The sequence below is a fragment of the Cibotium barometz genome, chromosome 45 (genome assembly GCF_041138505.1).
Source record: "Cibotium barometz isolate CiBa-2024 chromosome 45, ASM4113850v1, whole genome shotgun sequence".
NCBI lineage: Eukaryota > Viridiplantae > Streptophyta > Polypodiopsida > Cyatheales > Cibotiaceae > Cibotium > Cibotium barometz.
Window position 1 is genome coordinate 27,358,403 of NC_141090.1, and position 13,463 is coordinate 27,371,865.

The 13,463-nt window shown below is 41.4% G+C and overlaps 1 protein-coding gene across 1 annotated transcript in view; it reads left to right on the plus strand.

The window, feature by feature from the left end:
- LOC147612585 (uncharacterized) overlaps window positions 1-13,463 on the plus strand; it is a 114,752-nt gene that overhangs the window by 56,649 nt on the left and 44,640 nt on the right. Inside the window, exon 2 of the mRNA XM_086783193.1 lies at window positions 5,289-5,664. Coding sequence (XP_086639319.1) covers window positions 5,305-5,664 — 360 coding nt within the window. The 5' untranslated portion in view covers window positions 5,289-5,304. The remainder of the gene's footprint in view (window positions 1-5,288; window positions 5,665-13,463) is intronic.

Here is a 13,463-nt window from a genome sequence, read left to right on the forward strand (position 1 = left end):
GTCAATTAAGCTCAATTGAGCTCAGTTGACATCAATTGGGTGTCAATTGATATCAATTAAGCTCAATTGAGCTCAGTTGACATCAATTGGGTGTCAATTGATATCAATTGAGCTCAATTGGGCTCAATTGCACTCAATTGACACTCAATTGGGTGTTAATTGCATCCTATTGTATCAATTGAGCCCAATAGGATGCAATTAACATCAATCGGGTGTCAATTGATCATAATTGATATCAATTGGGCTCAATTGCACTCAATTGTGTGATCGATTGTGTGTCAATTGAGCCTAATATGATACAATTGAGCTCAATTCACGCCCAATTGGATGTAAATTGAGTGTCAATTAAGCCGAATTAGACTCAATTGATAGCAATTGGGTGTTAATTGATATCAATTAATATCCAATTAACACAATTGAAGTCAATTAAGTCTAATTGACTTCAATTGGATAATTTGGGTGTCAATTGAGCTCAATTGGACGTAAATGACATCAATTGGGGGTCAATTAACATCAATTGAACCTTATTGACATCAATTGGGTGCCAATTAACATCAATTGGACTCAATTGACATCAGTTGGGTTTCAATTGAGCCAAATTGGATGCAACTGACATCAATTGGGTGTCAATTGATTACAACTGAGCTGAATTGGGCTCAATTGCACTCAATTGATATTAATTGGGTATCAGTTAAACCTAATTTCATGCAATTGAGCTCAATTGACATCAATTCACATCAATTGATATTAATTGGGTGTCAATTGATGTCAATTGAGCCTAATTCGATGCAATTGAGCTCAATTCACATCAGTTCACATCAATTGGGTGTCAATTGATGTCAATTGAGTAAAATTGAGTCTAATTGGGTGTCAATTGAGTCAAATTGATGTCAATTGAGCCCAATTGAAGCTAATTGTGTATCAATTGACACACAATTGATGTCAATTGGGCTCAATTGACATCAATTAGATTCAATTGACACACAATTGATGTCACATGGGCTTAATTGACATCAATTAACACCTAATTGATGTCAATTAATATCAATTGGGTGTCAATTGATTATAATTGATGCTAAATTGAATGAATTGAGTCCAATTGACATCAATTAAGTCTAATTGGATATTAATTGATCAATTGGGCTCAATTGATATCAATTGACACCCAATTGAACTCAATTGACATTAATTAGACTCAAAAGGGTGTTAACTTATGTTAATTGAGCCCAATTGACATCAATTGGGTGTTAATTGAGCTCAATTGGACACAATTAACAATAATTGGGTATGAATTGAACTCAATTGACATCAATTAGGTGTCAATTGAGCCTAATTGCATCCAATTGAACTCAATTGACATCAATTGGGTAAATTGCATCCAATTTAATTCAATTGACATCAATTAAGCCTAATTGCATCCAATTTAATTCAATTGATATCAATTAAGCCTAATTGCATCCAATTTAACCCAATTGGACTCAATTGAATCCAATTGGACTCAATTGACATCAGTTAGGTGTCAATTGAGTCTAATTGTATCTATTTGGACTTAATTGACATCAATTGGGTGTTTATTGATGTCAATCGAGTCCAATTAGATGCAATTGGACTCAATTGGGTGTGAATTAGACTCAATTAATATCAATTGGGCTCAATTGATATCAATTAGGTGTGAATTGATGTCAATTGAGCCCAATTCGATGCAATTGATATCACTTGGGTGTCAATTAGACTCAATTGGCACCCAATTGATGTCAATTGAGTCCAAGTGGATGTCAATTGATATCGATTGAGCCCAATTGATCAATTGTTACCCAATTAGACTTAATTGATATCAATTTGACTCAATTAGGTGTTAATTGATATCAATTAGACTCAATTAGATGCTAATTGAGCTTAATTAGACTCAATTGACATCAATTAGGTACTAATTGAGTATAATTGATGTCCATTAAGCCTAATTTAGCTTAATTGACATCAATTGGGTATCAATTGACTACAATTGATGTCAATTGAGCTCAATTAACATCAATTGGGTGTTAATTAATGTCAATCGAGTCCAATTAATATCAATTAGGTATCAATTAAGCCAAATTGATATCAATTGGGTGTCAATTGAGTCCAATTCACATCAATTGGGTGTAAATTGAACCTAATTGGACTCAATTAACATCAATTAGGTGTGAATTGATGTCAATTGACCCCACTTGGATGCAATTGATATCAATTTGGTGTCAATTGGACTCAATTGGCACCCAATTGATGTCAATTGAGTCCACTTGGATGTCAATTGATATCAATTGAGCCCAATTGATCAATTGACACCCAATTAGACTTAATTGATATCAATTTGACTCAATTGGGTATTAATTGATGTCAATTGAACTCAATTGGATGTTAATTGATGTTAATTGAGTCTTAATTAATATTAATTGGGTATCAATTGAGTGCAATTGATGTCAATTAAGTCCAATTTGGCTCAATTAACATCAATTGGGTGTCAATTAACTACGATTGATGTCAATTGAGCTGAATTGACATCAATTGGGTGTTAATTGATGTTAATTGAGTTTAATTGACATCAATTGGGTGTTAATTGATGTCACTTGAGTCCAATTCATACCCAATTGATGTCAATTCATACCCAATTGATGTCAATTGAGTTCAATTCATACCCAATTATTATTAATTGTGTCCAATTCATACCCAATTGATGTCAATTCATACCCAATTGATGTCAATTGAGTTCAATTCATACCCAATTATTATTAATTGTGTCCAATTGAGCTCAATTAACACCCAATTGATGTCAATTAGGCTCAATTAACATCAGTTAACACCCTATTGAGTCCAATTGATGTCAATTGAGTCCAATTGGGTGTCAATTGATATCAATTGAGGCCAATTGATCAATTAATACCCAATTAGACTTAATTGATGTCAATTGGACTCAATTGATATCAATTGGGTACATTCAATTTAGCATCAATTATAATCAATTAACATCTAATTGATATCAATTGACATCAATTAGGTGTTAATTGATGTCAATTGAGCCCATGTGACATCAATTATGTGTCAATTGAATCCAATTGATACACAATTAGCTTCAATTGGGCTCAATTGACATCAATTGACACCCAATTGATGTCAATTAGGCTCCATTGACACCCAATTAGACTCAATTTGGCTCAATTGACATCAATTGACACCCAATTAGACTCAATTTGACTTAATTAAGTCTAACTGGACTCAATTAGACTCAATTTGGCTCAATTGATATCAATTGACACCCAATTAGACTCAATTTGACTCAATTGACACCCAATTAGACTCAATTTTACTCAATTGACATCAATTGACGTGAACTGATGTGAATTGAGCTCAATTGCATCGAATTAGGCTCAATTGACATCAATTGACACCCAATTAATATCAATTGAGTGCAACTGACGTGAATTGATGTCAATTGAGCTCAATTGCATGGAATTAGGTTTAATTGACACCCAATTAATATCAATTGAGTGCAATTGAGCCCAATTCAGCTCAGTTGTAATCAATTGACACCCAATTGATGTCAGTTGCATCCAATTTGGCTCAATTGAAACCCAACTGATGTCAATTGAGTCCAATTGATACCCAATTGATGTCAATAAGGTTCAATTAATGTTAATTGACACCCAATTGATGTCATTTACGTCTAATTGAGCTCAATTGACACCTAAATTATCCAATTGAAGTCAATTAGACTTAATTGACTTCAATTGTATTAATTGGATATTAATTAATATCAATTAACACCCAATTACTGTCAATTGAGTCTAATTCGGCTCAATTGACGCTCAATTTACATCCAATTGGGTGTGAATTGAGCTCAATTGTATCATATTAGGCTCAATTGACATCAATTGACACATAATCGATCACACAATTGAGTGCAATTGAGCCGCAATTGAGCCCAATTGAGCTCAATTGATATCCATTGACACCCAATTGATGTCAACTGAGCTCAATTGAGCTTAATTGACATTAATTGTAATAAATTAACACCCAATTGAAGTCAATTGGGCTTAATTAATATCAATTAACATCCAATTATTGTCAATTGAGTCCAATTCGACTCAATTGATACTTAGTTTACACCCAATTTATGCAAATTGGGTGTAAATTGGGCTTAATTGCGTCGAATTAGGCACAATTGATATCAATTCACACCCAATTAATATCAATTGAGTGTAAATCAAGTGTAATTGAGTCCAATTGGGCTCAATTGAGTGCAATGATGTCATGGACAATTGAGTCAATTGATGTAAGTATAGTTAGATTTAATTGGTGTGTCAATTGAACTTAAGGCCAGCAAATTATACAAAACTTTTTTTGTGCCAAGAATTTTGAACTTTTGACATCATAAATGAGTCCAGAAGGCCCAAAAATGGTAAGAATGACTGTGAACATGATTTTTTTTATTTTTTTATTTTTTATTTTTTTTATTTTTTTTATTTTTTATATTTCCCGCCGGGAAAATGGGTTTTCCCGGCGGGCCCGCCGGGGTACAGCAAAAGCCCGGCGGGATTTTTTCCGGTTACCAGGTCGCTTGCCACCGGCTTTTTTGAGAACATGTTAACATGTGAACATGTTAATAACATGTTCACACATGTTATTAACAAAAAAAATTTTGTGATCACGTGAATATAAAATCAGAGATTCTAAGGGATGATTCAGAGAAGCGAGGAGGAAATTGTGCATCTGGATGCTCTTCTCTTTGAGCTATAAAATGATATACTTACGCTCACATTTGTGAGATCGAATGCAATACTAGTTTGATTATTTGTATCCAAACGCTTGCTCCAAGATAATTAAATTTGTGCTCTTCATGAATGGATTTAATCTTGTTTTATGATCCTACGTAGCTCCCATGTTTCTTACTTTCAAGTAGTTATGGTGGCCATCTTGCTTGGGTTTGAAGCCGTGCTAGTCAAGCAGACACAGGCTAGGCTCAAGTAACCAATCTTTGAGTCCCAAATGACAAAAAACATGCAGGAAGCTATGGAAAATTATCAACACATCAGGGTGTGTCAGTTTTTTTGTGTTATTTTAGGAAAATAGAGGTGATTGGACTATCTCTAAGATATCATGTGTGCATATCAGTATATCTTTAAAAAAATTTGTCGTGGTATTCTTATGTAGTTTTGAAAAGGAGCTTATACAGCGAAGTAACAAAGATGACTGTGGAAGCAGTTTTTTTTGCCAGCTTTTGTTAAGTCTCAGTCTGAAGAACCCAATTGCAGCTTGCAGGACTTGGGAATGTTTTTGCTGTGGATGAGTTTTTTGTGCACCCGCTTCACGAACGATGGGCCTTACGAAGCAGAAGCTTTGACATATTTTTTGGAGGAAAAGCTGGAGGGTAGTAGTACAAATGAAAGAGAAACTGATACTACGAGACATGGTATTCAAGTCTTCTTTCAGACATGCAACAAAGAGGGTGTTGCTGGCTATGCAAATAATCGCTCCACGGAAGCTTTATCTATGGATTCATATGTAAGGGAAGCATTATCTGCTGAAACACTGTTTCTTGAGAGTGGCGATAGCAAGGGAGGTGCAAAAGTGCGAGTTGTTGCTGGGCAATATGAAAACGTGTCCAGTTCACTTCCATTTCAAGGCTTTGTAAGGTTTTTCCCGTATTAAGAGTTTTATTGTTTTTTGATTACTCAGCCGCTGTTTTAATAACTGCCTGCCTGCAGTGACTAAATATACATTCTAACTGATAGAGCTGAGCTGTATATGCTTGCTTGCATGGATGCCGCTGATCACTTGCTATTCAATGTCCTCCATCAACTCGAGTGGAGGAAGGAACTTGACGTTTATCATTCGGAAATGCCTGAAGGCATCAATGAAGATGGGGATAGAGATTGTAAAATCCTCATGTAGGCTGGGACCAATATGCATTTAGAGTACCAAACACATTCACACATACAAAGAGAACACAAGGAAAGCATTTATGGATCTTACCAACCCAACTATGGGACTGACTCCTTTGGATTGTAAGAGAATACGACTTGTGCATTCACATGAACTGTAGAAACGTCCAAGACAAAGAACTGAATGTAAGAGAGATCAAGAACAATACCGAATTACTGTGTGCAAACCAGATTACAAACTAATTGTGACACACCTATGAGTATGCAGGGCAGAACTAGACATCAGATAGCAGCTGACAGTAGCCTGGGTAGGGTCGGACGGCCTTGGTGACACATGGCACTGTCACGTGGTAATGATGATGTGGCGGTGGTGATGTGTCACCGATGATGTGGCATTGATGACATGGCAGTTGGGTACAGGTGGTCAACAAGAATACTACTGGCCGACTAGGAGCATTGGTGCATATATGTACGTGGTAGCCAAATTGTCATATTCATCTACTGTCCTTAGTTTTGGACTTCACAAAGTGTTTCTTTGTAGGTGGAGTGCTAGCCGAGAGGTCATAGGGTTGTGATTTGACGTCTTCATTCGCAGCCACATCTTGTACTTGAATTTCAATTGTATTACTTCTTTCTTGTACATAATACAGAGTAGTAGTTTAGGACTCGTGTGTGCTGTATGTGTGATTCTGCCACACTCTTCTTTCTATCTCTGGAAAACCCTAGCATATAGGTGCAAGTGCTCTACAGTTGGTATTAGAGCCTAGGGAACTTGCAAATTTTCTCTCTTTTCTGGCTCCTGGGTTCTCTTCATTGCACCTAGGTGAATTGGGGTATACTGGGCTTCCTTGCCCCACCAAACCCTTACCTCATCATGTAGGGTTGAAATCCCTCACCCGGTCCTTGATCACTCATGAAATCACAACTCACTGATTTGCCTCTCCGCATGAAGGCATCCATGGACACGGAGGCGGCTAAAATGGAGGCTATATCTGCTTGTCTCGATAGGATAGAGACTACACCTCGAGCACCTAGTATTCTGGATTTGGAATCTACAAGGGCCCGTGCTATGGAACAAGGGTTGGACGAGTGGCAAAACTTTATGGAGGAGGATTTTTCACTCCTTTGGATGTAGGCGAGGATCTACTGGATGAGCTTCGCTCCCAGTCTGGTAGTCATCATTCTACACCTGCACGTAATCAACAAGAGAGATGCCATTGGCGTCACCAACGGTCTCCTTCACAGAGTCCCTCTCCATGGGATTCTCCGGATAGTTCTTGCTCGCCTTCATCGGCTCGACGTTGGGGGACTACCGGTTTGCCGAGTTCTTCTTCCATGCCTCGAGAGGAATGAGCTCAATTATTGAAGCTTCTGAAGGTCCCCAATCTCAACGTGGAGAAGTTGTCACCAATTGGACCTGTGAGATGGCTGTGATGTTGGTAGTGGTGCGTTTTTTTCAGCTCCATTTGACGCGTACGGCTTTAACGGGTGCCGCTCTCTTTTGGTGGGAAGCACCATCACTGCGAAACGTTTCACCTTGAAACGGGGAGGAACCGCTGAAATGTTTCACCCCTCGACAAGTGCTTATTGAAACACTCGACTGAACAGGTATACACACGCGCACACACACCCAACATACATACATACACACATAAATATATACATACACATATAAATACACACACATACACACACACGCACATGGATTCATACATCCATACATACATATAAATATAAATATAAATATATGTATATACGTATGTGCATATGTACGCATGTATGTAATAGTCTCTGTGCGCGAGAGAAAGAGAGACTTGAAATTGAGAACATGAAATGGTGTTTCAAGGTTTTATGAAATGCGAAACGCGTTTAAGCGTTTCAAGGTTTCACTCGAGCTGAAACGCGTTTCATGGTAACCATGGCAGGAAGACCACCTTAGGCATTACTCTGTGACTTGTTGGGATGATTTCCGTAAGGCAGTCTTGAAGTAGTTTATTCCCGTAGATTATGAGCGTGAATTGAAGAAACAATGGGAGCGTTTTATGTAGAAACATGGTGAATCGATAACTGACTATCTTGCTTGTTTTCGAAAGCTTTTGTTGATGCTCCCAAGGACCGTTCGACAGTCGGAACATGTCGAGTAATTTGTGGATGGTTTGACACCGTCTTTGCACGCAGACGTTTGTGCACATTGGCCCCGTGATCTTTCAAATGTGGTTTGTCTTGCTACAACCCTCAAGACGTGGAAGAGTTCCAAGTTTGGGACTCAACAACAAGGGCAGCAGAAAGGCAAAGACAAGGGTAGCCAATCCAAGGTCAAGGATGGTAAGGACAATGTAATTGGGGGAGCCTCGGTGACTCGCCTCACCCCTGAAGAGCGTTGTGCGAAGATGGTTGCCGGAAAATGCTTCGATTGTGACTCCACCAAGCACATCGCAAAGGATGTCCCAAGACCTTGGAGGAGCAATCCGAGGAGGAGACTTATTCAAAACTGGAGTAGTCGGAGGAGGCGGCTTCTTCGGCACCAGAGGATGAGTGTGAAGGAGATGCATGTGTGCGCGTCTCAGTTTTTTTAATTTCACGGGTTGAGCACACATTTAGGGTGCTTCATTGCATCAGGCCACAAGTATAGATAGAGGAAGTTTTCAGCCCGGTCTCTAAGGGAGAGTCTTCACAGTTGCCGTTCTCCCTTAGTGGAGAATCTTTGGCTTCAGTGGTGGTCACTATTTGAAATCAAGGTCTTATCTGTGTGTGAACGCACTCTTATGAGTGTGGTAGTGTTTGTGTGTGAACCACCTCTTAGACGGGTTATAATAATATCTAGATATTTGTGTGCTGTGACATAAGCAGTGATGTTAGGAGGAGAACATTTGTAACCTATAAAGCTACTTGTACTTTATTGAAGAAATCAATCAATAGTCACATCATTGAGTTGTGTACTCTCTCTCTCTCTCTCTCTCTCTAAGGGCTTTGTTCTCTCTCTGTAACCCTCTCTCCTTCACTATTTGCTATTTACACACATGGTATTAGAACAGGTTTTTAAGGGTCCCGCTAAGGTGCCACCTTCTGCGTTTTTGCCTTTGGATAGCTAGCTCCTCTCCTCGATTGTGTGGCATTGCTAGCCATCCTTTTGACCTGACTTTTGTGAGTTTCTCAACCGCCTGGCTCATAGCCACAGTAGCAGTTTAATCAGCGCCACCTACAATCAGCACTGCCCAGACGTGATATGCATGAACTACCACGTCTGCGTGCACTGCCCACCCTGATCAGTGCTGCCCGCTACCTCGGCCAGGGCCACCCAGAAGTGTGCCCACTTTCTGCATCGGCCAGCACCCTCTGCATCTACTCACCATCAACACTGAAGTAAGTCAGTTCCACTGCTGTTCAATACTGTTTGCGGCCGCCTGTCTACGCTTCTCAAGCACATCGACTGCTTGTGCCTCCCAATAGTGCTGCCCGACTGCAACGACAGCTTCTCACAACTGCTGCCACATCACAGTCCAATCAGCATCTCCAACAGCTACCCGCCAGGAGCTGCCCAGCAATCAGCTGCACATCTGCATCAAAAAAAGGGGGAAAAAGAGGGAGAAGACACTGTTGTAGTATGCGAGGAGAGCATGCATCAAATCAACAAAATCAACCAGCAGACAAAAGGTATTCATCAGAGAAAACTTGGTGCTTTTCAAAATTTTTGCAAATCTTGCTTAATTAAAGCATTAATCCCAAATCCCCTATCATTTTTTGAAATTGAGAGCATATAGCAAGGGTTAAAGTGTTGCTAGAGCCTCCTATAGCATCATTTCCAAAAGCCCTAATTTTTGGAAATCCTAATTTGAGAAAAACCTTGATTTCAGAAAACTCTAATTTTTGGGGCATTCTCTGTAAGGGACTAGAGACTGACATTGGATACATTCCTCTGTGAAGACCTTCCCAAATTCAAAGCATATTATGGCTCCCCGGTTGTTCATGCATAGGAGTGCTGAAAAGAACTCGCTCACAAAAAGGCAGATATCATTGAGGAGACAGAGCTTTCCACAGAGGAAGCAAACTTGTCTGAAGATGTTTGGGCTTTTTAAAGTCCAAAGTTTCTCTATAGGTGGAGTGCTAGCCAAGAGTGTACAGTAGGTCACAAGGCTATGATTTGATTCTTTATTCATAGCCTTGCGTGTTGCTCTTCCGAATCCATGGTGGGCAGCTCAATGAGTCTTGTGGAGCACAATAAGACCCTCCATACTAGGTGTCGTCAAGTGGTGGGCTGTTCTTACAGGTTTGTGCTGGGAGGATGATAAACCATCCACAAGAAGAAATTTCAGCACTGCCTATGTGAGCTGCTCCTACGGGTTCTTGCCCTGAGCATGGTAAATTAACCACAAGGCTTTTGTGGGATGCTCATATTGGTTCTAGCCCCGAGCAAAGTAAACCATCCACAAAAAAAAATTGCAGCATATCTTTCCCCCTCCCGTGCAGCTCGTTGTCTATCTCGCCTCGCCTTCATGTTTCCCCCTTGCCTTCCTGCCTCTAGCTCACACCCCCCCTCCTGCCTCTTGCCACCCCCCCGTCGCCCTCTTGTCTCCAGCCTCCAGCCCCGGCACCACCATGCACCCCCCCTCCTGCCTCTTGCACTCCTCTTGCCGCTTGCACACTCTCACCTGCCTTCCTTTGTCCCTGCTTGCCTCCTCTGGAGGCACCTGCTTGCCCTGTACTTTTCAGCTCACCCCCACCTGCCCTTCGCTTCCCTTTGCCGCCTTACCCGCTGCCCTCTCCGCCTTCACCCAAGCTTTTTCCTCTTCAGCCTCTCCTTCGACAGGTCTTTGTAAACTTGCGGGCAGTTTTCTTTAGTGTTGACGCCTTTTAGTCTTCAACCCAGTAGGAGGACTCCATGATAGCTGCTTTGTCGTCCCCAGCTGAGGCCGCCGACCCTTGCCATTTTTATTTTTATTATTTTTTCAACTGGCCTTTGGTTCAAGATCCTCCCATAGTTACCAATTTTCACTGCCCATAGACGGCTGCTAGGCGCTTATTTATCCATTCGCAGGCGATGCCACCGAGGAAGCACCAAGGGGGGTTTTGAACCTAGGACCTCTTGGTCCTAGGCAAACACCTTCACCACTTGAGCTATCACCTTATTGGCCGCCCCTTGCCATTTTCAGAAGTGGACCTCTAGCTTTTGTCTTCTATAGTATCCTCACTTGTGGGTTCTTTGGTATGTAAGATTGTTTGGAGCTGCTCAATGCACGGACAAATTTAGGATATACTCTATACAGCCCTTATTGGTGAGGCCCAAAAAATCACAGACATTGATTTTCTTGGGTAGGGCTACTTCGAGTGAAGTTTGATTCACTCGAGGCAAGTGATTGTGTGATGCTGCAAAGAGCTATCACAATACGCAACGCTCCGGCGTTTTCGCTCGATGGAACTGCCTCACATCCGACCACCTCGCAGGTGCATCCGGCATCCTTGTCATAGTCTTCTTTTCACTACGAGTCCAATTTTGGAGAAAGTTTTTTTTCTATTAGTTATAATCAAATAGCTATAGACTACATGCACAAGCTCAAAACCCTCAAATGAGGTGGAGACAATATGGGGGAGGGTAGTCCCTTCCTGGCTGGCCTCTTTTGGAGAAAAATATCTCATGGGGGGGAAGCCAAACATGCATCCTAAAGTGCCATATGATCCCGCCATCGTGATCAGAAAGAAAGGTTCTGTGGTGTCATGTTTGTAAGAAAGCCTACTGGGGAGAGATGGCGTCCTCCGAATTGCCCAGCCAAAAAGGATTAAGAACTGGCGGCCCTTGTTAGAGCCATAAGCTCGGATCAGGCTTTTCTGTGTGGTTGTAGCCTCACCCTCCTGCGTAGCATCAAGCACCACGGATGGCATGGGATGCAGAGCAGGTAAGATCTGAACCGCATTGGTGGTAGCAGGCGGGTCCGGAGGAGTAGGGGATACTGCGGCAACTGTGGCAGAAGGCTCTTTGGAGGCTTGCTCCGTTTTCCTTTTTGGACAATCCTTCTTACCATGCCCAATGGTATGATAGAAAAAACATCGGTTTTCTGATTGATACTGTCTTTGCTCCTCTAGATGAAGATAGCCTCCATTGATGCTTGCTTTAGCCTTTTCCTCAGGGGTTTTCTTAGGCTTGGGTTCCTTACTCCCTGAACTATAGCTAGGAGTGTTGTCTGCCTTAGTGTCTCTAGAATACGAATTACCCTTTCCTGGTTGGGGTTTGGTACTAGACTGCGTTTGTTTGGACTTGCCTCCGTTCATCCTCATTTCTTCATTTTGAGCAAGAGTCAAAGCCCGGTCATATGTACTGGGTTCAAAGTTGCGAATTGTGAACCGGATGTTGGGATCTAATCCACGAATGAATTGATCCATCTTGGCGTGCTTGGATAACCCGAACTGTTGTGCTAAAGTTATGACTTTTCCAGAAAACTGAAGCACTGGTGACCCGTTCTGTTTGAGTCCATAAAACTCATCTGCCAGGCTGGTCAGATACTGGGGCGGGAGAAATTTGGTCTTTAGGTCATGAACAAATGTATCCCAGCTAAAAGCTGTGACACCTGTGGTCTAGTCTGTATGAAGACTAGACCAATGCTGCCACCAAGTGACTGCCTCACTCGTAAGGTGGGGAGTCACTACGTGGACTCTGTCTGGAGGATCTGTAATCCTAGCTAATGGAAAATGAGTAGTAAATTGATGAATCACACTTACCTTCATACTTACTAAAATTCGGTTGAACCTTCATACTTACTAAAATTCGGTTGACTTCGAATGACGGTAGTCAATGTCGCGGGCTGGTGGCTGGTGGCACCTAAGACTGGGAAAATTGAAGAGAGGTGTTGGTATCTAAGATGCATGGCCTCCTTTTCCCTTTGGTGCTCGAGTAACATACGTTCTCGATCGAGCTCTCGTTGGTGCTCCCGAGTGGCGAATTCAGCCTGACACCGGTCTTCTTCAATCCTGCGTTGGGCTTCCTCATAGTCATGTCGATTTGCTTTTTCTTATTGCTTTCTTGCTTCAGCTTCTGCTTTTTCTTCTCACCGTCGTCGAACCTTGTCTTTTCTTCTTTGTTGTTCCATTTGAAAGAAGAGGGAGATGTAGTCGGGGGTTGCTGGAGGCGGAGGAGGATGTGTTGCTGTTGCCTCCAAGAGTTAGAGATGCTCCATGAGAAGTTGGTTCTGAGCTTTGAGTAGAGCTATGGTGTCTGCAGTAGTCGGAAGAGCAAGGTCTTCTTCGGAGGAGACGTCTTCCGGCTGATGGATACTCTCCTTTGTAGACATGATGCTGAAGTCGGTGGTCGTGCCGGAACGCAATCTGACCATCCAAGGATGCCCTCACGCTAGGATACGGTGTGTGTGGACAAGCTGAATCTGATACCAATGTAACATGCAGCGGAAGTATTCGTAATTAAGGATCCTGTCACACAAACTCTCACACCGTCTTCTGCATCCCGAGTTTCACGAGTTTAGCAATCCACTTTTATGACTTCAAACTTTAAGAGATTGAGAGAGAGAGAGATAGAAACTGTACACCGTATGGGGTGCC